We start from the raw sequence: 26,501 nt of genomic DNA on the forward strand, positions 1-26,501 counted from the left end.
CCCTTCAAGGGAGCCCCATGTAGAGAGCGTTGCAGTAATCCAGGCGAGACGTCACGAGGCGTGAGTGACCGTGCATAGGGCCTCCCGGTCCAGAAAGGCGAACTGGCGCACCAGGCGAACCTGGTAGAACGCTCTCCTGGAGACGGCCGTCAAATGATCTTCTAGAGACAGCCGCTCATCCAGGAGGACGCCTAAGTTGCGCACCCTCTCCATCGGGCCAGTGACTCGCCACCGATGGTCAGCCGGATTTAGCTGACTGTACCGGGATGCCGGCATCCACAGCCACTCTGTCTTGGAGGGATTGAGCTTGAGCCTGTTTCTCCCCATCCAGACCCGTACGGCCTCCAGACACCGGGACAGCACTTCGATAGCTTCGTTGGGGTGGTCCGGTGTAGAAAAGTACAGCTGGGTGTCATCCGCATACAGCTGGTACTTCACACCGAAACCACTGATGATCTCACCCAGCGGCTTCATGTAGATGTTAAACAGAAGGGGCGAGAGAATCGACCCCTGCGGCACCCCACAAGTGAGGCGCCTCGGGGCCGACCTCTGCCCCCCTGTCAACACCGACTGCGACCGGTCGGAGAGATAGGAGGAGAACCACCGATAAACGGTGCCTCCCACTCCCAATCCCTCCAACCGGCGCAGCAGGATACCATGGTCGATGGTATCGAAAGCCGCTGAGAGGTCTAATAGGACCAGGGCAGAGGAACAACCCTATCCCTGGCCCTCCAGAGATCATCCACCAACGCGACCAAAGCCGTCTCCGTGCTGTAACCGGGTCGGAAACCGGACTGAACGGGTCTAGATAGACAGTTTCATCCAGGTGCAAGGGAAACTGATATGCCACCATACTCTCTACAACCTTCGCCGCGAAGCGAAGGTTGGAGACCGGACGATAATTACCTAAAACAGCCGGGTCCAGGGAAGGCTTCTTGAGGAGGGGCCTCACCACCGCCTCTTTCAAGGCGGCCGGAAAGACACCCTCCACCAAAGAAGCGCCAGAATCGCCTGGAGCCAGCCTCGTGTCACCTCCTGCGTGGCCAGCACCAACCAGGAGGGGCACGGGTCCAGTAAACATGTGGTGGCATTCAGCCTCCCCAACAACCTGTCCATGTCCTCGGGAGCGACAGGGTCAAACTCATCCCATACAATGTCACCAAGACCACCCTCAGACGTCTCACCCGTATCACCGCAATCTTGGTCCAAACCATCCCGGTTGAACGTTTTTATCGTATAGATACCCGTTAACCTCCCCAGCCCGCCCCTGCACCGGGCCATCCCGCCCCCTCTGGTGTAGGAGGGAGCGGGTCACCCGAAACAGGGCGGCTGGGCGGTTATCTGCCGATGCAATGAGGGAGGAGGCGTAGCTACGCCGCTTCCTCATTGCCACTAGGTAAGCCCTAGTATAGGACTTCACTAGTGTCCGATCAGCTTCTGAACGGCTAGACCTCCAGGAACTCTCTAGGCGTCTTCTCCGCGCTCATCCCCTCAGCTCCTCGGAGAACCAAGGAGCTGGTTGGGACCCGCGCTGGGTCAGAGGCGCAAAGGCACGACCGGTCTAAGGCCCCGCCGCCCGCTCCCAGGCCGCAACAAGTTCCTCAGCCGAGCCGTGAGCCAGACCTCAGGAAATGGCCCAAGCTCCGTCCGAACCCTCCGGTCCATCAGGCGCCTGGGACGGAACCAACGTGTCGGCTCCGTCTCCCTGCGGTGGTGAATGGCGGTCAGAAAGTCCAGACGAAGAAGAGAGTGATCTGACCATGACAAAGGTTCAATGACTATTTCCTTTAAGTCCAGATCTCTCAACCACTGACCAGAGACAAAAATCAAGTCCAGAGTGCCACCCCCAACGTGAGTAGGGCCATCAACTACTTGGGTCAGGCCCAAGGCCGTCATGGAAGCCATGAACTCCCGAGCTACCGTCGATGACGAGCCGGACGATGGCAAGTTAAAGTCCCCCACGACTAAAAGTCTGGGGGTCTCAACTGCCACCCCAGCAAGCACCTCCAGGAGCTCGGGCAGGGCAGCTGTCACGTAGCAAGGAGCCAGGTACGCCACCAGCAAGCCCATCTGACATCTATGACCCCATCTCACAAAGAGGGATTCGCACCCGCAATCTGAGGTACAGTGGTCTCCTCGGCTCTAGACTCTCTCTAATCACAACCGCCACCCCACCACCCCTACCCTGGCCCCTCGGCTGATGAAATGCTCGGAAACCCGTGGGCACATCTGAACAAGGGCACGCCCCTTCTGGGCCCAACCAGGTCTCCGTAACGCCCATAAGGTCCGCGGCACCCCTGAATAAGATCGTGAATTAGGGGCCTTATTGGCCACGGACCGTGCATTGCATAACATCAGCCAAGGCCAGGGCCCTGAGGATCCTGACCATCCGGGAACGGGAGAAGTTTGAGGCTCGGGCGCGCGATCGCCTGTAGGCATCGAGCGCACCCCTAACACGATATGAGCCCCCACTTCCGCCATATCTGCCCCTCCCCTTACCGTGGAAATAGCACCACCCTCACCAATGGAACACCGACTCCCCATGACCTCGGACCCACCAACCCCGCCACGAGCATGTGCAGGAACTGACTCCCCGACGGGTTACCCCAACACCCACCCCTTCCTCCCACCCCCAACCCAAGCCCGCCGGTTTCCTCCCCTTAAAATCCCTTTAAAATTCCCTTAAAAATCTATTAAAACAGCCAATTAAAAACCCTAAGCCTCCTATTTTTCGCATGCCACCTCTCGGGACTCCAAAGCCCGTCCTCAAGGTGGGCCTCGATAATCTGAGGGCCAAACCCATGAGAGAGGGCATCTCGCAGGGCAAGAAGGTCAGCCGCGGTAAATGTTCGCATCACTGAGACGGTCCGGGCAAGGCCCATCCTGGGCTGGTCAAGTTGGCAGCAAAAGTCATAACAGATGATAAAATGACCATGACCAGTCTGTCCTGATGGGAAATAGTTCGAGATAATCCATGTGCGGTAGATGACAAAACCGCTGACTCAGTCAGTTCACCACCCCATACAAACGACCTGGGGTGGGCTAAGGAAGAAGGGGAGAGGAATGATGGTAGGGATGTTATAAAGATGGTAAACAGTGGAGGGGTGTCCGCTGGACCCGCGGGCCTTCCTCCGGCGCTGCCACATATCCGCGCCACTAGGGCAAGGTCACAGCCACCCTGGGCCCATCGGGCCATCCGCCACTTCAAGGCACCGGGGCAGGCCGCCGCCGCCCACCGCCTCCGCCAGGCCATCGCCACCGGAAACGCCCCATCGCCACCGTGAGCAGGCCACTGGAGCTCCCCCAGATGAGAGGGGGACACCCGTCGCCAAATCCACCAGCAGACCCAGGGCTCACCGGTACCAACACCCGACGGAGAGGGAAACCATGTCGTAAGTAGGTTCATCAAAGCCATGTTGTAACTTCAGTTGGTCGCTAAATGACAAGTTGAGGACTATCTGTATTCAACCAGCTCAGCCTGCCTGCTCCAAATTAGATCTCAACTGCCAGAATTCTTGGCAATGCTATAGCTGGCTGGGCTCGGTTCTCAGGGCCACCCAAGTTGGGGAACTAATTTAGGATGTTGCCTTATGCCAAGACCATTTAGCATAGCTGTTTATTTATTTACGGTCATAGATCAAAATAAGCCCTGGATAATTAAATATCTACCTCTTCCCTATTATCCTGGATTCTGGGTGTATAAATCGTCCACTTACACCTATAACAGGGTGTCTATTTTTCAAGGGAAAATACCTGCCCAGAAATCAATGGATTTTCAGTGAGTCTTCAGGCAAAGGTAAGGAAAAGGAAAAGAAGAAAGTAGTTGAGGAATTTGGGGATCATAAGCTTCAACTTTTCTGCCTTTGGGGGTGTTTCAGATATTATTTAAAGACCAAAAACAGGTTGCTAAGTTTAGCAGAGACTGCACACACCACAGGGGTGAAATCTAAAAATTTTCCCTACCGGTTCTGTGGGCATGGCTTAATTGGTGGGTGTGGCTTGGTGGTCAGGTGACTGAATGGGCATGGTCAATAATAATAAATAATAAAAATAATAAAGTATACAAAACTTGGGAGGCACCGGTCTACCTTCTTTAAAAATAGAGGCCCCTGGTCTACCAATTGCGTTTTACTGAGAGGCCCCGGTCTACCTTCTTTAAAAATAGAGGCACCGGTCTACTAGCTGCCTACAGTGCTGATCAGCTGTAGTGTGGCCCTTTGAAGTGCCGGGGCAGTAATTTAAGGCCATTTGCAGCTATATCACCACCCAGAGCTTCAGGGACAGAGAAGAGGAACAGCGAGGTGTGGGCAGTGGGGGAGAGGGCAGGGATTTTTGCTACCGGTTCTCCGAACTACCTGCCCCCAATCACTACCGGATCGCGCGATCCGGTCCGAACTAAGAGCATTTCACCCCTGCCACATCATTGTTACAGCTCTTATTTTTCTTAAAAAGCAAGACATTCCACTGCTGAATTTCACTGAACAGTTCTGAGTTGCCAATCTCCTGAGGAAAACTCACAAGGTACCATTTTAGGATCAAAATCAGAAAATATTGACTGTATTAATGATAGAGCGTAACTGAGTATACCAACAGAAATGTTAAATAATACAACACAAGTAGAAATTTAAAAAGTCTACAAAAGAAACGCTAAATAAAAAATGCTCAGAAATTCTACTAATAAAGTGTTTTATTGTAATTTAACCAGCAAGTAGGTGGTTTAATAAAGAATTGCCAAGAATAAAGGAAGCGATACATTAAACCTTGAAAGGAAGTTCTGGTAGAAATTCCTTCCCCTCCCCCATTAGGTAAAGGTAAAGGTTCCCCTCGCACATACGTACTAGTCATTCCTGACTCTAGGGGGCGGTGCTCATCTCCGTTTCAAAGCCGAAGAGCCAGCGCTGTCCAAAGGCGTCTCTGTGGTCATGTGGCTGGCATGACTCAATGCCAAAGGTGCACGGAACGCTGTTACCTTCCCACCAAAGGTGGCTCCTATTTTCCTACTTGCATTTTTATGTGCTTTCGAAACTGCTAGGTTGGTAGAAGTAACAAGACAAGTAACGGGAGCTCACCCCGTTACACGGCAGCACTAGGGATTCAAACCGCTGAGCTGCCGACATTTCTGATCGACAAGCTCAGCGTCCTAGCCCCTGATTCACTGCATCCCCTCCCCCATTAAGAGGGTTTAAATTACCGTGAATGGTACAAAGGGAGGCAGTGAAAGATTTACAACAAAGTGAAGGGCATGAATAGGTTTTGTATAACAAGAGGCATCCCCTCTGACACCATCGTTAAAACAAGAAAAAGGAGAAAGTCAGAAAAAGTGGCCCTGATATTTTTCTGGAAAGTTCTGAAGACATCATTCTGTCAGCAGGCCTGGGGACACCCGATTGACCAAGTGGTTGGTGCCAATCAAGTGGTTAGTGGAATGTGTGGTTGCCGTTGGTGGGGGATGGTGCTTTATGGCTTCTTCCATTGTGAAATTTTAAAGTTTTAAGCCATCAGCAGAGTTGGTACACATTTGCTTCAGGGGTGAAATCCAGCAGGTTCTGACAGGTTCTGGAGAACCGATAGTGGAAATTTTGAGTAGTTCGGAGAACTGGCAAATACCTCCTCTGGCTGGCACCAAGGTGGGGTGGGAATGGAGATTTTGCAATATCCTTCCCCTGCCACGCCCACCAAGCCACGCCACGCCCACCAAGCCATGCCCACAGAACCGGTAGTTAAAAAAAATTGAATTCCACCATTGATTTGCTTAATAAATAAAGTAATAGAATTAACAGAGTTGGAAGTGACCTTGGAGGTCTTCTACACCAACTATACCATTTCAGAGAACATTAAAAGAATATAAATTTAAATACTTGAGCTAAGTACCCTGTTTCCCCTAAAAAAAGACATCTCCTGATAATAAGCCCAATTGGGCTTTTGAGCCCATGCACTAAAATAAGCCTCCCCCCTTGAAAATATTTAAACGCAGGCAAAGCCAGTCCCTGCCATTTCCTTTGGTTTCCTCCAAGTGCCCCAAAATAATAAGACCTCCCCAAAAATAAGGCCAAGGTCATATATATATGACAGGGTTTTATTTTCAGAAAAACACGGTATCAATTGGGCACTCACATCCCTGTGAAAGGCGGTAAATAAATAGGAATCCTATGGTTGGCATTGTTTTATCTGAAGACAATGATAGCTTTGATGGATTTCACACATTTCTGAGCTCAAAGCACAGAAGATAAAATTTAAATCAAGATTAGTGAAAAATCCAAGTAATATCTCAGTTGTGAAAATCAGGAAGAGCAAAGGTGATATAACTAGTCCTCCATAGATTGGGAAAAGACTATGTTCTCCCTAGGGTAGACTTGTGGGCTGCAACTCCCAGAGTTCCTCAGCCAGTTTTGCTGGCTGAGGAACTCTGGGAGTTGCAGTCCACAAGTCTTAAAAGAGCCAAGTTTGCAGACCCCTGCCCTAGGCTAAGGTCAATACCAGAAGATATTTAGATTTTTATTTTTATTGTAATATTTATTAATAAGTGAACTCATCATCACCTCAAATAACTTCAAGGAGAAAAGGGGAAGGCAAAAGTTTTAATTCCCAGGGATATTATCTGCACCCCCCCCCCATCTAAGTGGGAAGAATCTTGCTTGTCCAAAGCTGAAGGGAAAAAAAACCAAACATCTGTAGTCCATATATTCCCTTGAACATCTTTACAATATGGATACGTCTTCTGCAAGTACCCAAGATTATTCCCTCTGTTAAATAATTTATTTGCTTTAAGAAGGAGCGAGAAATAAGCTCAAATTAGGTTTTAAAATGGGTATCGCTCAGGGGTGAAATCTAAAAATTTTCCCTACCGGTTCTGTGGGTGTGTCTTAATTGGTGGGCATGGCGTGGTGGTCAGGTGACTGAATGGGGTGGCCAATCAATAATAAATAATAAAAATAATAAACTATACAAAACTTGGGAGCGCACCGGTCTACCTTCTTTAAAAATAGAGGCACCGGTCTACCAATTGCCTTTTTTTGGGAGGCACCAGTCTACCTTCTTTAAAAATAGAGGCACTGGTCTACTAATTCCCTTTCTTTGAGAGGCACCAGTCTACCTTCTTTAAAAATAGAGGCACCGGTCTACCAATTGCCTTTTACTGAGAGGCCCCGGTCTACCGTCTTTAAAAATAGAGGCACTGGTCTACTAATTGCCCTTTTCTGGGAGGCACCAGTCTGGGGGGGGGCAGGGATTTTTGCTACCGGTTCTCCAAATTACCCACCCCCATCGCTACCGGATCGCACAATCCGGTCTGAACTGGGAGCATTTCACCCCTGGTACCGCTCTGTTTCCAATCGACCACTATCACTGCTTTACCTGTCTGCAATCCTCGGCATATTCAACAAAATTCTCACTGATGACAATGTTACCTAGTTTGGGTAATGAAATGTCTTCAAGAAAACAATCAAGCTCACCAAGGACTCCACATTTTAACCCCGAGCTACAAATATTCTCCTTTATAGGTATCCACATTACAATTCATGTATGAAATATCAATTAGCATTCAAGGAACAGCTGGAGCTAGCGTTACATCTGAACCTTAAAAGTGTTTCCAGTAATTCAGTTAACGATTGATCATTGGTGTCTAGGGATATATCCAGATATCCTGGATGCCTCCAGGCAAGAACCAGTAAAATAACTAATATTCTTTTTGTCATTTTATAGGTTAAAAGAGAAATATGGGGTAGGCTGATTACTAGTATGAGTGACTTGTCCCCAGCACTGTGACCAGCAGGTGGCACTAGAAGATCACCTGAAGTCTATGTGAAGGACAAACTCATAACCTCCCCACTCCTAAGAAATCTATAGAGCACTTAAAATATTTACACTTCCCAGTAGTTCTTTCAGAAAACTGTATCAATTAATAAACACAGAGACCTGATATCATTTCACTGAATATTTTTAAATTAAATCTATAAGCACAGAATAGTTATCCATTGTTTCCTTACACACACTGCTCACAATATTAAATCCTCTTTGTTACAAGATCTACTGTTCAGCTATTTACATTTTCTTGAAAGAATGCAAGCAAATTATCTTCAGATATTGTACCCGGAAAATCAAAAGGTTCATGTCTTCCTTCTAACAAGAGAGCAAAAACATCACATAGCTTTTGGCTTAATGGGGGAGACATGAATGGTATGTAGGAAGGGGACTGCCTTCATTAAGTTCCACCCGACATCACTGTGGCCTCCTAAAGCAGATGAAAGATAGACCCAGTTCCTGGACCAGGACCAGTTTCCTATCCTTACTGCTGTCAGGGTTCCAAGTAACATCCCCAATGAAAGAAGACTCCATTGAGTTTCCCCAAAGTTCCATTTTATTAGAGATGTCATATTGGCACATCTGGAAAACCCCAAATCTGAAAGCTTCCAGGTTTTCCCCACCCAAAGGAAAGTTCAAGTCCCTGCCCAACATCCACATGTCCATCACATGGCCCAATCCAAATGCTGTGCTGACTGGGGATGCCTCCCAGTTCCAGCCTTCCAGATGCAGGGCAAGACGACCTTGACTCTGTGAGAAAGGAATGTTATTTTGACTATATGTCACCCATGCTCCATACAATCCCCCCTCCCAGTTTCCCACAGTAGTAAATGTGGCAGGTCTGAAGGCCCAATCAAAAGATGGCTTCCAGGCCTGACAACTGCATTATCTGGGTCTCCATGGAAAATTTCCAGTATAGTAACAGTATTAAACTTAGCATTTCCCATGTGCTCTCCAATGTACAACCTGAAATGTAAGACTTCACTGAGATACCCAGAGAATTTAAGAACCAGATGTAAGAGAAGAGCACACCACATACAACAACAAAGCTAGTGGAGGTGACAGTATTCCAGCTGAGCTATTCAAAATCTTAGAAGACAATGCAATAAAAGCGCTACACTCAATTTGCCAGCAAATGTGGAAAACTCAACAGTGGCTATAGGATTGGAAAAAGTCAGTTTACATTCCAATTCCAAAGAAAGGCAATGCCAAAGAATGTTCAAACTATCGCACTATTGCACTCATTTCATATGCTAGTAAAGTTATGCTTAAAATCCTACAAGCTAGGCTCCAGCACTATGTGGATTGAGAACTACCAGAAGTACAGGAAGGATTTCGGAGAAACAGAGTAACTAGAAATCAAATTGCCAACATATGCTGGATCATGGAGAAAGCTAGGGAGTTCCAGAAAAACATCTACTTCTTCTTCATTGACTATGCTAAAGCCTCTGATTATGTGACTCAAAACAAATTGTGGCAAGTTCTTAAAGAGATGGGAGTACCAGACCATCTTATTTGTCTCTTGAGAAACCTATATGCGGGCCAAGAAGCAACAGTGAGAACTGGACACAAGATTAATGTCAAGTGCAAAGGGTCAGGACCATAGGTTAAGTTGCAGCACAGAAGATTTATTCAAATCTATACACAAGAATGGTACAATGGTCAGCACTAAATTGGCATTAGATAAGGGTCAATGGATTCAAGAAAGGGTGGACTTGTATCATTTGTAGTAACATAAGGACTCTAAGCTGATGACATGTTTAACTCCTCCCTCCAGTTCTGCCTGCTCCCCTCCTACCCCAGGAGAGGACATGCAAATCATCTGATCTCTGCAGCTACCACTGATATCACTAGCAAGAGTAGCAAGCCCTTCCCTAAGCTGTACCACTTGACCCTAAGGGGAAGGAAGTCAACAAGAAGCTCTGTGGATAGGCAAAGAACTTCTATAATCTAGCCCAGGGGTCTCCAACCTTGGCAACTTTATGAATTGTGGACTTCAACTCCCAGAATTCCTCAGCCAGCATGCGCTGGCTCAGGAATTCTGGGAGTTGAAGTCCACAAGTCGTAAAGTTGCCAAGGTTAGAGACCCCTGATCTAGCTAATCTATCTTCCAGATGGGAAAGTTTTCCAGGAGAAGGCAGCTAGTTCTTCCTAGTTTTACCTACCATATTTTTCAGAATATAAGACGCTCTGGAGTACAAGACGCACCTTATTTTGGGGGGAAGAAAATAAGAAAAAAAAATCTGCTTGAGAGGCTTTCCGTTTGGGAGGCTGCATTTGCAGACTCCAAAAGCTCCAAAAGGGTGGGGGCCGACGGGTGGGCGGGGCTACATTCAGTGTATAACAGGCACCCAAATTTTCACCCTCTTTTATGGGGAAAAAAGGGGTGTCTTATACTCTGAAAAATACGGTACTTTGTAACTTTAAGTAGTACAGACAGTCCTCAACTTACAACCACAACTGGGACCAGAATTTCCACTACTACAATTGTTAAGTGAGATGCACGCAATTTTATGTCCTTTTTTTTTTTTTTTTTGCTATGGTTGTTAAGCAAATCACTGCAGATATTCAATGACTCATGAAGCTGGCTTCCTCCATTGCCTTCGCTTGTTGGAAGCTAGCTAGGAAGGTCGTATGACGCAGGATGCTGCAGCTATCATAAATAGCACTGGAATTTTGATCACGCCTGACTGTAGGGATGCTGCAATGGTCATAAGTATGAGAAGCGGTCATAAGTCAATTTTTGCAACGCCATTTTAATTTGAATAGTCACTAAAACAATGGTTGTAGATCTCTGCAACCCAGATTAAAATCAAGGGATTTTCATTCTTGATGCAACAGGGAAACTATAGAGATTTTTAGACTAAACCTGAAAACAGAGGGATTCTAATGAAAAATGTACATTTTAATTCAAATATTTTCAGATGAGCACTATGAAGTACGAAGATAAAAATATTTATTAAGAAGTTTGCATTTTAGGATTGTCTCCTTGCCCTGCGAACAGTTATAGCATCCTATTGAAAAAGCTTTCGCTTTAGAGTTGCACACACACACACACACACACACACAAATAATTGTTGGAGTCACGACTTCCGAAGGCCATCTTTTGTCAGATACTTTCAAAGCTGCTTAATGAAAACCTGGGGAGAACACTTGCTATTCAAGAGAGAAATCTCTTCCATGCCTACATGTGTTCAGTGCCTCCTCATTTCCTGGGTAGTATATGAATGCTTCCTTACTGTGGGAGGAAGCCAAAGTAGGGCATTCTATTATGGGCACAAATAAGAGTCTGGAGAAGGATGTTACCAGAACAAAAGAACATTATGTTGAAACTTGAGCATCATCCACAAGGCCCCTTCCCCCAAAAAGGTTTTGTTTTAATAGGATGTGTGTAATGGGCTGGATCTAGATGACCGTGATGTGATGAAAGAGACATATATATGACAGATTACGAAGTCAACAGCACAGAAAATGCTTCCTATGGTATCAGAGGATTGCTTTAGGCCAGGGGTCTGCAAACCTGGCTCTTTTAAGACTTGTGGACTTCAACTCCCAGAGTTCCTCAGCCAGCTCTGCTGGCTGAGGAACTCTGGGAGTTGAAGTCCACAAGTCTTAAAAGAGCCAATTTTGCAGACCCCTGCTTTAGGCAGCATGGGATTCTTCTAGCCAGGGGTCTTCAGGAGTTATCCATCATCCAGAATGCTCGATCATGCCAAGTGTATGGAAGTTAGACAGCATCACTCAAGAATTCTGCTTTGGGAGCAACGGAAGGCACATTTCAAAGTTTCGTTTGGTCCGTCTCCCGATAGCCTCTGAATGAAAATTTCAACTAATAAAATAGAGCCCTGGTCCTATGAGAGGCCTGGCTCCACACTCAGCTACATCCCTTCACCAGTTACACTGCCCTGATCCCAAAAAGGCATTGGATGTCTCAGCTCGACCCACTCTTATCCTAATCTCTTTTAACTGAAGTTTGCTGTATAAGCCACAGTTATTTGGATTTGTGCATCACGCAGCAGGAGAAACCATGATTTGCCAAACACAATGGCTGTTTCAGCTCTTGAGAAGGGTCGGCTATTGATTTATTTAATCGATTGACATAGTTGTCCATCTTTCAATAGTGACTCTTGGTGTTGAACCTGTAGGAGGAGGAGTGGCAGAACCTAGGATGGAGTTTAAAAGAGGGATCAACCTACAATCCCTATGTAGCTACAAGCAGACCAATCTCCTCTGAATTATGTTGACCCTTATCTAACTTCAAGCAGATGCTAACTGTTTAGTTGAGAAGATTCCTGTGTATAGGCATGAGTGGTAATAAATCAGTTTAATTGGACCTTCACTGTTGACCAGGTCTTTCACACCTGGCATAACCAATGTAAAGTCAACAAAGCAATCAAAGCAAAGACAGTAAGTACCGTATTTTTCGGAGTATAACGCACCGGACTATAAGACGCACCTACCTTTTTTGGTGAGGAAAACAAGAAAAAGAAATCTGCCTCTGCCTCCGCCTCTCAGCAATTTTGCCTCCTTGCAACAAATAGCCTGCTTTACTTTCATTTTCATTTTCAGCATAGCTTGATTAGCATAAGAGAAAAAAAAATCTGCTCCCAGCAATTTACCTCCTTGGAGCAAGCAGCAGAGGCCCGCGCAGCAATAGGCCATGGCAATCCCTGCAGCCTGAATCCACTGAGAGTCAGCAGGGACAATCAACTTGTGCTAATTAGGCTGTGCTGAAGCTGAAATGGGCTGTTTCTTCTTGCTGCTTGCTGCAAGGAGGTAAACTGCTGGGAGGCAGAGGCCAAAGGGTGGGGGCCAGTGGGTGGGAGGGGCTACATTTGGTGTATAAGACGCACCCAAATTTTCACCCCCTTTTAGGTGGGAAAAGGGTGCGTCTTATACTCTGAAAAATACGGTATACCTAGAGCAGCAGCCAAGGGCAACAATCTCAATAACCATTTCATGGGCTTCATTAACCTTCTAATCATCAGGCCTGGAGAAAAAGCCATGTTTTAAGGCTTTCCAGAATACCAACAAAGTAATGACCAACTGCAGGAGGAGGGTGGAAGGAGGAAGAGTATTTCAGACGGCAGTTACTTCAATATACCACAAGGCTCATCATTATTTCAGGAAGGATCCAATATTGGCTTTTTCCGATTTCTTTTTTAATTCCCCCAAGTCTTAGATATACCCTAAGCCAAAATCACAGATTATTTTAGTCTGCATTTACATACAGGATATACAGGTAGACCTGTATGCTTTCCAGCAAAAAAACTCACCCATTTAGCAGTTATTAAGCATGGATTTGCTTAATAACTGCTACAACAAAAAAAGTCATATAATCAGGTTGGTTACATGGATGCCTCAACTAACAACTGTCATCATATATGCCAGAAATTCCAGGGTCCATTAAAGTAGTAAGTCAAAGACAACCTGTACTTTTTAATATTAAACATAAAGGTTTCTAAGAAATCAAGCCTCATTCATTTCCAGTTGCCAAATGGCATTAGTCTTTCTTTTAGCTTAAAGCAAGCAAGCAAGAAAACAAACGAACAAAGTATGTGATTCTATAATCATGTTTGTCACTATTTCCTGTAATTCTACCTGCGCAGGTTTAGCCACAATCCAAGTGAATGCAATGGAATTGCTATGTAAACAGGCACAACTGCATTTGTAATGTGAGGAGAAATCTTTGACCATATTTTTTTTTGTACCTAAACTCAATCATATCAAATAGGGCGAGTGGCACTTTTATGACTAAATCAATTCTACTTTGGAGGAATTACAAAAAAAAGGAGAAAATGAAAGCCTTACCTCTTGCTCTTGTTGAAATATGACAACTCTACCGCCTTTGTCTCCCGTCGCTAGCAACTCTCCAGAATGATTAAATTCTACTGTAGATATTATGTCAGCTGTACAATAAAGAGCAAAAAGACACAGGTTACAATTTTTTAATGAACATTCAATTCTAGGTATTAGCATCGTGGATTTGGAAGGAGCCGAATGGGAAGAGTATTGATCAGGGGTGAAATGTAAAATCTGTTACTACCGGTTCTGTGGGCGTGGCTTGGTGGGGGTGTAATGTGACTTGGTGGGCGTGGCCAACTTTTTTTTACTTTTAAAAGCATTTTTTGTCCGAATAAAAAATGCTTTTAAAAGTAAAAAAAACCCTCTGATGATCACGTGGCTCAGCTGGGGTGGGGTGGGGAGGGATTTTTGCTACCGGTTCTCCGAACCGCCTGCCACCATCGCTACCAGATTAAGCGATCCGGTCCGAACCAGGAGCATTTCACCCCTGGTATTGATGCTTCTGAACTATGGTATTGGAAAAAATTCCTAAGAATATTGTGACAGCCAGGAAAACAAACCAAAGGGATCACTGAATAAATTAACCCAGAGATCTCACTTGAGACACAAACCACCAGAATCAGAGTATTCTATACTTTGGACACATCATGCAAAGATCTAACCATCTGGAGAAGGCTCTGAGGTTGCAAAAGGTGGGAGGAAAGAGAAGACCACATCCAGCAGGCAGGTAGATAGATTCAGTAATAGCAGTCATGTGGATGCACCATTGGAGGATCTGGAAGACTGAGTTAGTGTCAGGCACAAGAAGTCAGGAACCAGGACAGAGTTCAAAAGTACTACAAGTTTATTTCATGCTATCTATACACAAGAATCTGAACTACTAATGGTCAAGGCAAATTGATGCCAGATAAGTCAACAGACTTCAACTGGGGCTGGAATTAGGACTCTTACAGGGGAAGAGACATTTCAAATTTGACACACAAACACACACACACACACACACACACACACACAGGCTCAGCCTGTTTGTCTCCTACAGTTAGGAGAGGATCATCATACAGAATATTGATCTATATAATGGTTAAGAGTTGACTTGATGGCACATAATCTATCAAAATAAGCACTATGGCTGAGCAGAGAATGATAAGTTTCTAGGAAGGCACCATATTTTTCGGAGTATAAGACGCAGCGGAGTATAAGTTGCACCTAAGTTTTTGGGGAGGAAAAGAAGAAAAAAGCTGATTGGCAGGTGGATCGGCCTCCCGGAATACTCCCAAATCAGCTGTTCCCAGAGGTGAATTTTAGCAACAGGTTCCTTGGTTGTGAGCTCTGTGCCTTGCTTTTTTTTTTGCTTTTTTTTTCTGCCTCTGAAAGCCTCCAAAACAGAACTTCAGAAAAAAAGCCTCTGAAGCTCTGTTTCGGAGCTTCTTTTCTGAAGCTCTATTTGGGGGCTTCTTTTCTGAAGCTTCTTTCAGCCTCCAAAACCTCCGTTCAAGAAGCTGCGTGAGCTACATTCGGAGTATAAGACGCGCCCAGATTTTCACCCTGGGTTTTTTGGGGAAAAGGTGTGTCTTATACTCCAAAAAATACGGTATGTGCCTGTATCCTGGTTGTTCCCGTTTTTGGTTACTCTCACCTATGCAATTAATCACACAAGCAAGACATGTCATCTAACTAATGTTTCTTTTATATCCCTTCCAAGGCAAGATTCCTAAATCTAAAGCAAATCTTAGTTTAGGTATCCTTATTTATAAATGTTCACAACAAGAAGCCCCGGTTCTGGCAGAATACCAAAATAAAGATTTCTGCTTAGTGGGGTAAGTCAAAGAGGAATGATTAGGTTGTAGTTAGCACCTGCACAAGATCACCAATAATAATAATAATAATAGTAAGTCAAGTTCACTAAAACCCTGGTTTACTGATCCATGGGTATTACAAAAGTTTTGCACACTGACATTAATCCAGCAGTCAATTGAACACAGCAGCTGTGTTCTTCCCCTTTCTTAAAACCACATTTATTTAAATGTGGTTTGCAAATAAATTGCTTTTCACAAAACATGCTAAGTCAAACCCAATCAATGGTTTATGACTTAGTGTCAAGGTACCTAACTTTCTCTTCCAAGTAACAATTTTTTAAAAGGGAAGCTGGCAAGAAACAAAGCTCTACCATCCATCCTCTTTATATCCAAGAATCCTATTGAAATTTTTACAAAAATCTTTATTTGGAAGGATGTCAACAGAAAAAGGACAAAGTGAGAGTGGGAGCTAGGCAGGACGATATTCTGGTAATCACTGCACTGCATGGCAGCTGTGTTCACAAACAGGCAGGTCTTTTCAATAGACATTTTGAAGACCATCCACAATACAGCCTCCAAATCAGGGTGGATAAAAATCGATGATTTAAAAAATAAATAAATAAAATCAGCCTTTTTAAAATTTAAATTGGATTTTTCTTTTTACCGAATTTATTTTAATAAAATGCTTTTGGAGTAAAAAATCTATCTAAAGTTTGTTTTCTATTTAAGATACATTCATAATTTAGTTTATTCGGCATGAAATGGAGTTTCGTTATGTAGCACGAGGCTATATATTTCCGCAATACTGGAACTGCCAATGAGTCAATAGCAGGTCAGAGGAGGAACAGCTGTGGGACAAAGCTGACAGTTGCTCTTTAAAAATTATGATTTAAATCAAGTTGATTTAAATCATGATTTAAATCAAATCCACCCTGCCCCAAATGCCTCATGTGGGGATGAATGGCCTTAGTCAAATTTAGCTGTCCTGGCGGTTATTCTGATTTTGTGCCTGATCCTAGTGGAAGACTGATCCTGATGGGACAATTTTCCACTATGCATTCCATGTAACTGTAATTCATTTAAAGTTTAAATATTATTACTTTGCCATTTTAGACGTATTCGCATTTAATATAATTTTAGTTTTTACAATGTAATATATAGGCTGAACCTAGACTTCCCTTACCGATACAAAACAATCTCACCTCCACTCTATGTATACCACTCCACTATCTTAGCTATTTCCTGATATTTACCTTACGGTTTTTAATCTTTTATAATATTGTTTTATTATTAGCCACCCAGAGTTGCAGGACAGCAAGACGGGCAGTAAATAAATTTAATAAATAAATAAAGTTGTTTTATAAATGTATTCTAACTCTGCCTTAAACTTGATTTTATCATCTACATCTATTAAGATAAATCATTCATCCGTTCATTCATAACAGCACTTTGCTTGTAATGGTCTCTGACCACAATGAGCTCAATTGATTGATTGATATTCTGGCAGCTGCTTCTATGCTGCAAACGGCTCACTTTGAAGATACTATCTCTGCAAACTGCTGTCATGATATAAAGTTTGCTCTCCTTCCCATCCTGTGGGTAGATCCGGGTTTTACACCTAGCCAGCAATGTCCAAATTGTGAGAGTAACCAAGTCCCCAAACATGATTTTATTCCAAGTGTGGCACCAGAGGTGGTATTCAACCGTTTTGCGTGAACTGTTGGTGGAAATTTGGCCAAGGTCACCAAACTGGTAGCGATAGCTGGCTGGCAACGCCCCCGAACTAGTCCCCCGGTTGCTGCTTGCTTGCCCCACCCACCATGTTCATCACACATGCATCTCATTGCCTTGCAAGTCCAATGGGATGCGCATGCGCAAAGAACATGGCAGCGATGGCAACAGCTTTTTCCGTGATTTCTGGTACTTTTTGGTGACTTGCGGCCAGCCGCCGCAGCCGCAAAGCGGCTTCTTTGCCAGCCGCTTTCCAGCAGCAGTGGCTGACTGGGGGGCTGCCAAAAACTCCGGTCAGCTTATCTTCCGGACTCTGGACAAGCCACCATGGAAGGTAAGCAGCCTGAACAAAGATGCAGTGGTGGGGGAGGAAGCGGGGCTGGGGCTGGGGCCGCTAAAGGAAGGGAAACGGGGGCGACTGGTGAAGGGAGGGTGGGGGGAGATAGGTGGAAATTCCAAAAATTTTCCTACCTTTTCCTGTGGGTATAGCTAGGTGGGGGTGTGTGTGTCATGTGACTGCATGGGCGTGAGTGACATGAAGTTGGCCATGCCCACTCAGTCACATGCCCCCTACCTAGCCACGCCCCCTGAACCAGTAGCAAATTTTTTTAAAACCCACCACTAGATGGCACCCTTCCACACGCATGCTTAGAAACTCAAACAGAGCCAGAAAAGGGGGAGGGAAGCTGCCCTTCCCACCGAGCATCATCAGTTGTCATCAAAATGCTGACAGGATATTAAATACTACTTGCAACTTCCAATGACACACATCCCTTTGCTGGGAATTCTGCACAGGTAGCACAGGAACATCCCAAACATGTCCTGTGCTACCTGTGCAGAATTCCCAGCAAAGAATCCCCCTAGCCTAGTTCATGGCCAACTTAAGCTTTGATTTGGAAGTGAGTATTTATTGCTATCGGAAACGTTTCTTCTCCTGCTTTCTTTAAGAGCCGGCAGGAAAAACTATTAACAGCTAAGGAAGAGGCCACAATCACTGACCTCTCTATAGATCTTAATAATACAATCTGATTTTTATTGCGGTAGTAATTTTTTTTTTTTTATCATCCTCAAGTTTTGATATTTGCACGCTATGCCAGTACATACCTAGTTTATGGTTTGGCATTATTATTTTTTTAGTGGAAAAGCAGAGGTGTAATGATATTAAAGACACTGGTGTGGGAGAGTTTGGAAGGTACAAATTATGAATTGCTCACTTCCTTATCCTACTTCCTTTTCAAAGCATATTTTCTTTGGAAGGATCTCAAACGCTTTTACAATCACGCAATCGTTTAAGGAAAGAAGGGAAAAATCACAAAGTAAAACAGTTCAACAACATGTAGCAACTGCTCAAACATTGCTTTGGTGACTTCCATTTTATACTTCAGGAACCAGAGGTACAAAATGGGCACCTTCCTTTTCTATCACACACAGTCACACAGCTGTTCTTCACAATCCTGCAGCCAATGAGGAAGAAGTGTAGGAAAGAGGCAGAAAACTCCAGCTGTTGCTTATTCCCCAGAATTGGCCTTCATTGACATTACCAATTTCACTTTTTCTTACAAACAGCCCAATGTAGCAATTTGTGTTCTCACAGGTATGCAATGAATGAAATCTCAAAGGAACATAGGATTGAATACAGCTGAACAATCCAAGAGCCATTGGTGTGTGGGGGGGAGACACTGGAAAGCCTTTCAACATTAGATTTCAGACCTACCAGAAAATAAAAAGGTAAAGGTCCTAGGCAGCTTGTTTGCTGGTACACAGGAAGAGGAGAAGGAAAGGAAAGAGCAAAAACAACTACCGTATTTTTCGGACTATAAGATGGACCGATGTATAAGACACACCAAGATTTCGAAGAGGTAAGTAAGAAAAAAAAAGTTTTTGCCCTCCCCGGCCCCCAGGAGCACTCTGAAGGCCTCTCAAACCCTCTGCATGCCCTGTCTTTCACCCGTTTTTGCAAAAAATTGGGCATACAGAGGGTTTGGGAGGCCTGCAGAGTGCTCCTGGGGGCTGGGGGAGAGCAAAAACACCCCTGTTTTTGCAAAAATTGGGCAAAAAACCGGGCCTGTTTTTCACAAAAAAGGAATGAGCAGGGTGGGGCTTCTGGAGGCCAAAAATTGCTGTATTCGATGTATAAGACGCACCAACATTTCCACCCACTTTCGGGGAGAGAAAGTGTGTCTTATACTCTGAAAAATATGGTTGTTGTTGTTTTTTTCTCAACACACATTTCCTAAAATCCAAATTGTCAGAAGGTACAGGATTTCTAGATCTCAGAACATAACCAGAGTCATAATCAACTTCCTGATCTCCGGACCTTTCACCGCAAGCTAAAGACCTTTCTGTTCCATCATGCAGGGCTGGCTTAATGGGGTTTTATTGGGGTTTTAATATAGATTTATTATAATTTTTTCAGCCTTTAATTTAATTAGTTTTTAAATGCTTTTTTAACTTTTTGACTTGTACTTTTTACCATGGCTGTAAACTGCCCTGAGTCCTTTGGGAGAAGGGCGGTATATAAATTAAATAAATAAATAAATAAATAAATAAATAAATAATGGATCTTATTTATTGTCCAAAAAGAAGGGAAAAATAAATCTAGAAATAGGATACAGGAAGTCACCGACTTACGACTGGCCACCTAGTGACTGTTTACAGTTGCGACAGACTTCCCCAGGGCTACTTAAGACCTAGATTCCAAAGCCCCCCCACCCCCACCCCTTAGGTTACATGATCACATTTTGGGTGCCTGGTAACGGGTCAGTAATTACGGCCACCTGCACCTTTGCTTAATGACTTCTGCAAATAAAAAAAGGGTGGTAAATTTGACGTGTTTATGTGGTGAGCCGTTTTGTGACCATTTTCTGGGCTCAATTATGAGTACAAATTGAGGATTACCTATATATGGTCACATAAAGAGGTCAAGATTACTAGATCTCTTTGTAGTTCCAACCTGTTATAAAGTACCAAGAGTTTCTTCACCTTGCTCCCCTGTTAGTGCACTCTCCCCCTCCCTCTCTCCCCTTCTCCCTCCCTCTCTCTCACTCTCTCGCCCTCCCCTCCCTCTTCCTCCCTCCCTCCCTCCTTCTTTTTCTCTCTCTCCCTCTTTCTCTTGACTTGTGAGCTTCATAGCTTGTAGTACTGGGACCACAGATCAAAGTGCAAGTTGCTTCCAAAAGATCCAGCTGAATGTTTTAAAATGACAACAGGGAGACCCGATTAAAGACACAATCACACATTCACCCCATTTCAATTCAATTACCTTTAAACGTAAACCACATGGCATCGATTTTCATTTTTCAGTGAGCCACTCCACCTATTTCGAACGAATATCTTTGAGTCAGGACTGCGAGGGGGTCAAATACCTCCATCGCCTTTTTTCCTACTTGCCTGAGTGATCAAATATGGAGGGAGGAGGCTTTTCTAAGCCCCATCTTAATGATTTCTTGGGCAACCAAATGGAAGCTCTTCTTCCTTCTTTCTCACTGACCCAAATATGTCAGATTTTCTCTCTCTCTATCACATCAAGTGCCCCCACCCAACCCCCGAGAGTGAGGTCTGCATATTTTCACAAGCCACAGTAAAAAGGGGATGCAGACATGTGTGTTTCACCCTTTGCTGTGTCAAAAAATAAGGCTTCCCTTTTTCAAAGGTCAACGAATGATTGGCAACTCCAGTCTGATTTTTTTAGACTTCTAGAAATTTACTTCTCCTAATAAACCGATTTGTAAAAGCTTTTTTTTTTTTGGTGAAACAGTAAAATAAGTTCAATTAAACCAGCGGGGCAAAACTAAGACTGAGCAATTGGTAAAATAGGGTACATGTGTAATGTGTGTATGCACATAAGCAAACTTCAGTGCCCGTAGCTGTCATTCAATCTTAATATAGATGCATAATGCTATTAAAGCCAACTTATTGACAGCTGAAGAATGATTGAAGACTACCAAATTGTTTAATTAGTTCAAGATGACCTTGAAGACGTCAACCGAGCAGTGCAAGCGCAGTGAACCAGGAGAATACATGTTCAAAAGGGAGCCTTTTGAAGGAAGGCTAAGAACAGAATACAAAGAATATTCTTGGATAATCACAAGGACACACAGTTCCATCTATAATCGCAGGACAGCTTTATTAGGAACAGCCCAAATGGCATGTGAGTGCAAACTCTATATACTCAGAAGCTTTTATTGGTTTATGCTACTTTAGCTGTTCTTAATAAAATTATTGCATGACTGTTGGATTTTTTTCCCAGCCATCGTTTAAAACATCTGTGGTTGCTTTTAATAGTTCCTAGAAATCTCAGAATGAATATGAAAGTTTCTGTTCCTGACTGCTTGCTAGTTTAAAGTTTGTTGGAATTACAACCGATGTTGAATACAGGTAACCCTAGACTTACGACCACAACTGAGCCCAACATTGTTAGGTGAGACATTTGTTAAGTGAATTTTATTCCATTTTATGATCTTTCTTGCTGTTGTGTCTCGCTCGCTCCCCCTGCCGCAGCCAGGCCCCTCTTATCTCCTGCCGGACGCTGATAGTTCGGAAGAATGTCCTGGCATGCCTCCAGCCCCCAGCCCTGGCACCATGCCCGGACAGGCCGAGCAAGACGAACGGCCTGACGTGCCTTCAACCCCCAGTCCTGGCACCATGGCCAGGCAAACGGAGCAACTAAACCCCACCCCCACAGCATGTGAGCCTGAAGAATGTGAAGCCAGTCATAAGCTCAGATTACCAACAGCTGGAGGCTGGAGAGATCCTCGCTTCCGGAGAATTGAGAGGCGACATCAGCAAAAGGAAGGGAGGGGCAGGCCTGGATAAGTGCTGAGTCATGGAGCCACACCCCATGGCCTATATAAAGGATCTGCTTTCTGGCATTCCTTGAGTCAAGCAAAGTCTAACTTGGATTGCTGAAGTCACTTCCTGGTCTCCTGCCTGCCTTGAGAACTCTGATAGGACTTTGGCAGAGCTGCAGAGACACGCTTGATACGGACTTCCCCGACCCGGCCGTCAGCGGAGGAGTGGGACACGACACTTGCCTTAAGTGAATCACTGCAGTTGATAAGTTAGTAACCCGGCTGTTAAGTGAATCCAGCTTCCCCATTGACTTGGCTTGTCAGAAGGTTGCAAAAATGGGATCATGTGATCTTGAGGCACAGCAACGGTCATAAATATGAACCAGTTGCCAAGCATCCAAATTGTGATCACATGATCATAAGGATGCTGGAAAGGTCGTAACTGAAAAACAGTCATAAGTCGGTTTTTTTCAGTGGCGTCCTAACTTTGAATGGTCACTAAATGAATGGTTTTAAGTCAAGGACTACCTATGTTTTTAAGAGAGACTCATTTTTTCCCATCTAGAGAAAGTGTCTGTTGTTCATATCATTTTTCATCACTCATGGAACAAATATATGTCCTATAGATCATGGGTCTCCAATCTTGGCAACTTTAAGACCTGTGGACTTCAACTCTGGGAGTTGAAGTCCACAAGTCTTAAAGTTGCCAAGGTTGGAGACCCCTGCTATAGATTCATGTGATGTCTAGCAATAGTGTGCAGCCATTTACTATTTAGCAACTTGAGGAATTTTGGAGGTCTTGAGAACTTGAGGACATTTAAGAGATCTATTACCTTTTTCATCAACTAATTTGGCAACCATTCAAATGTGCACTCTCACTATGCCCTCCAACTAAACCTAGCAGACATCTCAAAGGGCTGCTGGAATGCTTTCCTTCTATTTAATTCCTCCAGGTCGGACCTGTACCCCAAATAATGAATTGTAACCCCCACCCAAAAAAAGACAAGCTTGTATGCAATGTCACAACTAAAAGTTACCAAACCGTTAGAATCTAGTTTCTGAAATACAAGCAATTTTAAACTCAGATTTTCTCCCCCATTTACAGACAAGAAAGCTTCAAGGGATTTATCGCAACAGAGAAAATAACTCAGGCATCGTTCCATTTGAAAAACACCAGTTTAATCATTTAATAAACGTATGGCAACTTACTCAACGCAGCCAATGCATAAAATCAGCAACCAGAAGAAGTAGGCAAGGCCAGCATGCAAAAGCAAAGAACTCACCGTTAAAAATAGTGCATTCTCATACCTTGGTCAAAGCAACCAGCAGCCATCAAGGCACTGATGTTCAACGGGGCAGATTTAATTGCGTGTGAGAACTGACACCGGAAGCATTTCATCTTCCGCAGGGCACCGATTTGCTTGGATATTTTCATCTGTGTTAACACCCTGGCTGCCAAGCCAAACAAATGCAAGCCTCTCCTTTGAAGGGGTAACTGGTATTTCAGTGGCAATGATAGCAGAGGTTATTTTTGTCCTTCAAGTGCTGCAGCAGGCAAGGGAGAATCCAGAAGCCACGTTCAATTCATAGCGCCTTGTAGCCATGCTACAAGGGGTAGTGGGTAGGCGGCTACAGTTTGTAATGTGAGGGTTGCAGCCCCTTAACATAACTCACATCTGTGCTTGCTAATCCGAGCAGTAGACCTTTACTACGAGGGAAGCAAGAAGAAAAGAGGAGGGAGGACAGAGGATCAATGCATCTGGAGTTTGTTGTGCAGTGTCCTATAGTTGAGTGTGTTCTCCTTTGGACCAAAACCACTCAGATATAGATCAGACAAAATAAGGTCATTTCAATGGAAAGAGCCTGCTGAAATCATACCAAAGAAGCGTGTGATGAGAGAAGGAGAGGGAGAGGAGGGAGGACAGAGGATCAATGCATCTGGAGTTTGTTGTGCAGTGTCCTATAGTTGAGTGTGTTCTCCTTTGGACCAAAACCACTCAGATATAGATCAGACAAAATAAGGTCATTTCAATGGAAAGAGCCTGCTGAAATCATACCAAAGAAGCGTGTGATGAGAGAAGGAGAGGGAGAGGGAGGGAGGGAGAGGGGGAGAGATGGGGGGGAGATGCTATACCATTTACTCTGTCATCCTCCGATAACTCCTTTCCAAAAATAAACCACTGCTCGAAGGAGGTGAATTCAGCTATTCCATGCAGCCTCTATAAATCAAAGTCAGGGCTTCTGTAGTGTGGAACTTTTAAAACAGTGGAACAGCAGAATCTGAACTGCCAAAAAGTCATCACTGAAAACTAATAAAGGAAAGGAACTCAAATGCAACTTATCTGTTCAAGCCATGTCCTACAGCAGTGGGCAACAACTAAATTGTAAATATTAATCTTCCTACCTAGGCCTTCCTTTGGTACTCTCCTGAAACCTGCCCTTGTTGTTAGTTGTGAAGTTGTGTCTGACCCATCGTGACCCCATGGACAATGTTCCTCTAGGCGTCCCTGTTCTCTACCATCCTCTGGAGTTCATTTAAGCTCACACCGACTGCTTCAGTGACTCCATCCAGCCATCTCATTCTTTGCCGTCCTCTTCTTCTTTTTCCCTCCATCTTTCCCAGCATTAGGCTCTTCTCCAGGGAGTCCTTCCTTCTCAATAGGTGACCAAAGTATTTGAGTTTCATTTTCAGGATCTGGCCTTCTAAAGAATAGTCAGGGTTGATCTCCTCTAGGACTGACCGGTTTGATTGTCTTGCAGTCCAAGGGACTCGCAGGAGTCTTCTCCAGCACCAGAGCTCAAAGGCCTCAATTCTTTGGCGCTCAGCCTTTCTTATGGTCCAACTAAACTTGCCTTACCCAACTGTTATTATCTCAAATTCTTTTCCCTTAAATAAAAAAAAAAATCAAAGTAAAATGCTACACCAGAATGCTCCAGAGTGCTACCCCGAAACATCAATTTCATTTCAGGAATGTGGCTAGATCCTACACTGGCCCTTTAATAGAATAAATTAGAATATGACCCAGAGGTGTGTTTGGATGTGTCTTGCTTGGATAAATAAGAGCAACACTAAGCAGGGGTGGCAGAGAAAGCTTTTTGGAAGAAGACTCTAGTTGTAAAGATAGGCATCGCAGCCCTTTTGTGTCTCTGCATAACACACCCTTCCAGATCTTCTGATCAGTTATAAATAGTGCCCATCTTTTCATCTAAGTATGAAAAGGTCAAATTTCACCCAAACATTTAAACTCATGGGGTATAAAAGTCTCACTAACTAAAGACACACCTAACAGCAGAGAATGAAACTCTCTTGAGCGGTATGGTCAGATGGAACTGATCAGGAGATTTACAACTGCTAGTTTTAACTGCTGAAATCTTTTACAACTCAAGGTTCAGGTCTTTTGCCTGTCTGACAAATGACTTCATCTTGAGAAGGTCCTTCTCTAGTTGCCCTGGCCTTCAGAGTCAAGAAAGGCATGGTATTAACAGGGAGCTGCAGTGAGAGAAACATCCTGTCTGTATATTTCTAGTAAGATAAAGGTAACGGTTCCCCTTTCACATATGTACTAGTTGTTCCCGGCTCTAGGGGGCGGTGCTCATCTCTGTTTCAAAGCTGAAGAGCCAGTGCTGTCCGAAGACATCTCTGTGATCATGTGGCCGGTATGACTCAAACGAGTTGTAAAATCTTTGGCCATGCCTCTTCTTGCCGGCCGAGCCTCAGTTTTTTCAACGAAGATATGGATCTGGAGAGGACATAGCCAAACCAATGAAATCGACCATTCCTGTGCCAGAACCAGTGGGATTGGACTACACTGCAGCGCACATAGAAAGGACGTTAAGTCCAATGTTTCTTCTCCTGTGCACTGCTTGGAGACTCCAAGCATGGGATATACCCAAGCTAAAATTGTTGTAGGGCGGGAAACAGATTGGTCCAGGGTCCCCTCGGCCAGTAGAACCCTCTGTAACACTCGTCTTCCAATCACTGCCTGAGCTGAGGCAAACATGTCCAATTTGTAATTCCTGACAAATGGCGAAGGAGAAGCCCAGGTGGGTGCCCTGCAAATCTCCAGGCTGCAGTAGTTCCTGCACTTTTGGTCGAGTGAGCCATGATGCGGCCAGGAGTAGGCCTGGCCTGATGTTCGTAGGCCAATGCAATACATGCCTTCAGCCAGCGTCCAATTGTAGATGGCGATACCTTCCTGTCCATAGACCTGGGCTGAAATGAAACAAACAGAGACTCCGACCGTCGGAAATCGACTGTACATTTTATGTACTTGCAAAGCGCTCTGCAAATGTCTATGGTATCCCAGCACCTGTTGTGACCCAGGTTCCTGGACTTGGACTCCTGGACTCGGATGATTCAGAAAGTGAGGAAGAAGACCTGGCATGGCCTGCATCTCCTGGGCCCTCTCCCTCCCTGGCACCCACCCAAAGGGAGGAGGAGGGGCCGGCAAGGCCTGATTCTCCCGGGCCTTCTTCTGATTTGGCAACGCCCCAAGAACAATTTTGGCTTGATGCAAGACTGCGCAGACATGACCGGCGCGCGCAGCAGAGGAGGCGTTGAGACAAAGTCAAAGAATGA

The 26,501-nt window shown here is 44.6% G+C and overlaps 1 protein-coding gene across 2 annotated transcripts in view; it reads right to left on the bottom strand.

The window, feature by feature from the left end:
• PPP2R2A (protein phosphatase 2 regulatory subunit Balpha) overlaps nt 1-26,501 on the bottom strand; it is a 106,642-nt gene that overhangs the window by 17,463 nt on the left and 62,678 nt on the right. For both annotated transcript variants that reach the window (XM_058194491.1, XM_058194490.1), the window contains exon 3: nt 13,612-13,709. In XM_058194491.1, coding sequence (XP_058050474.1) covers nt 13,612-13,709 — 98 coding nt within the window. The remainder of the gene's footprint in view (nt 1-13,611; nt 13,710-26,501) is intronic.

This window comes from Ahaetulla prasina, chromosome 9, assembly GCF_028640845.1.
Source record: "Ahaetulla prasina isolate Xishuangbanna chromosome 9, ASM2864084v1, whole genome shotgun sequence".
Lineage (NCBI taxonomy): Eukaryota > Metazoa > Chordata > Lepidosauria > Squamata > Colubridae > Ahaetulla > Ahaetulla prasina.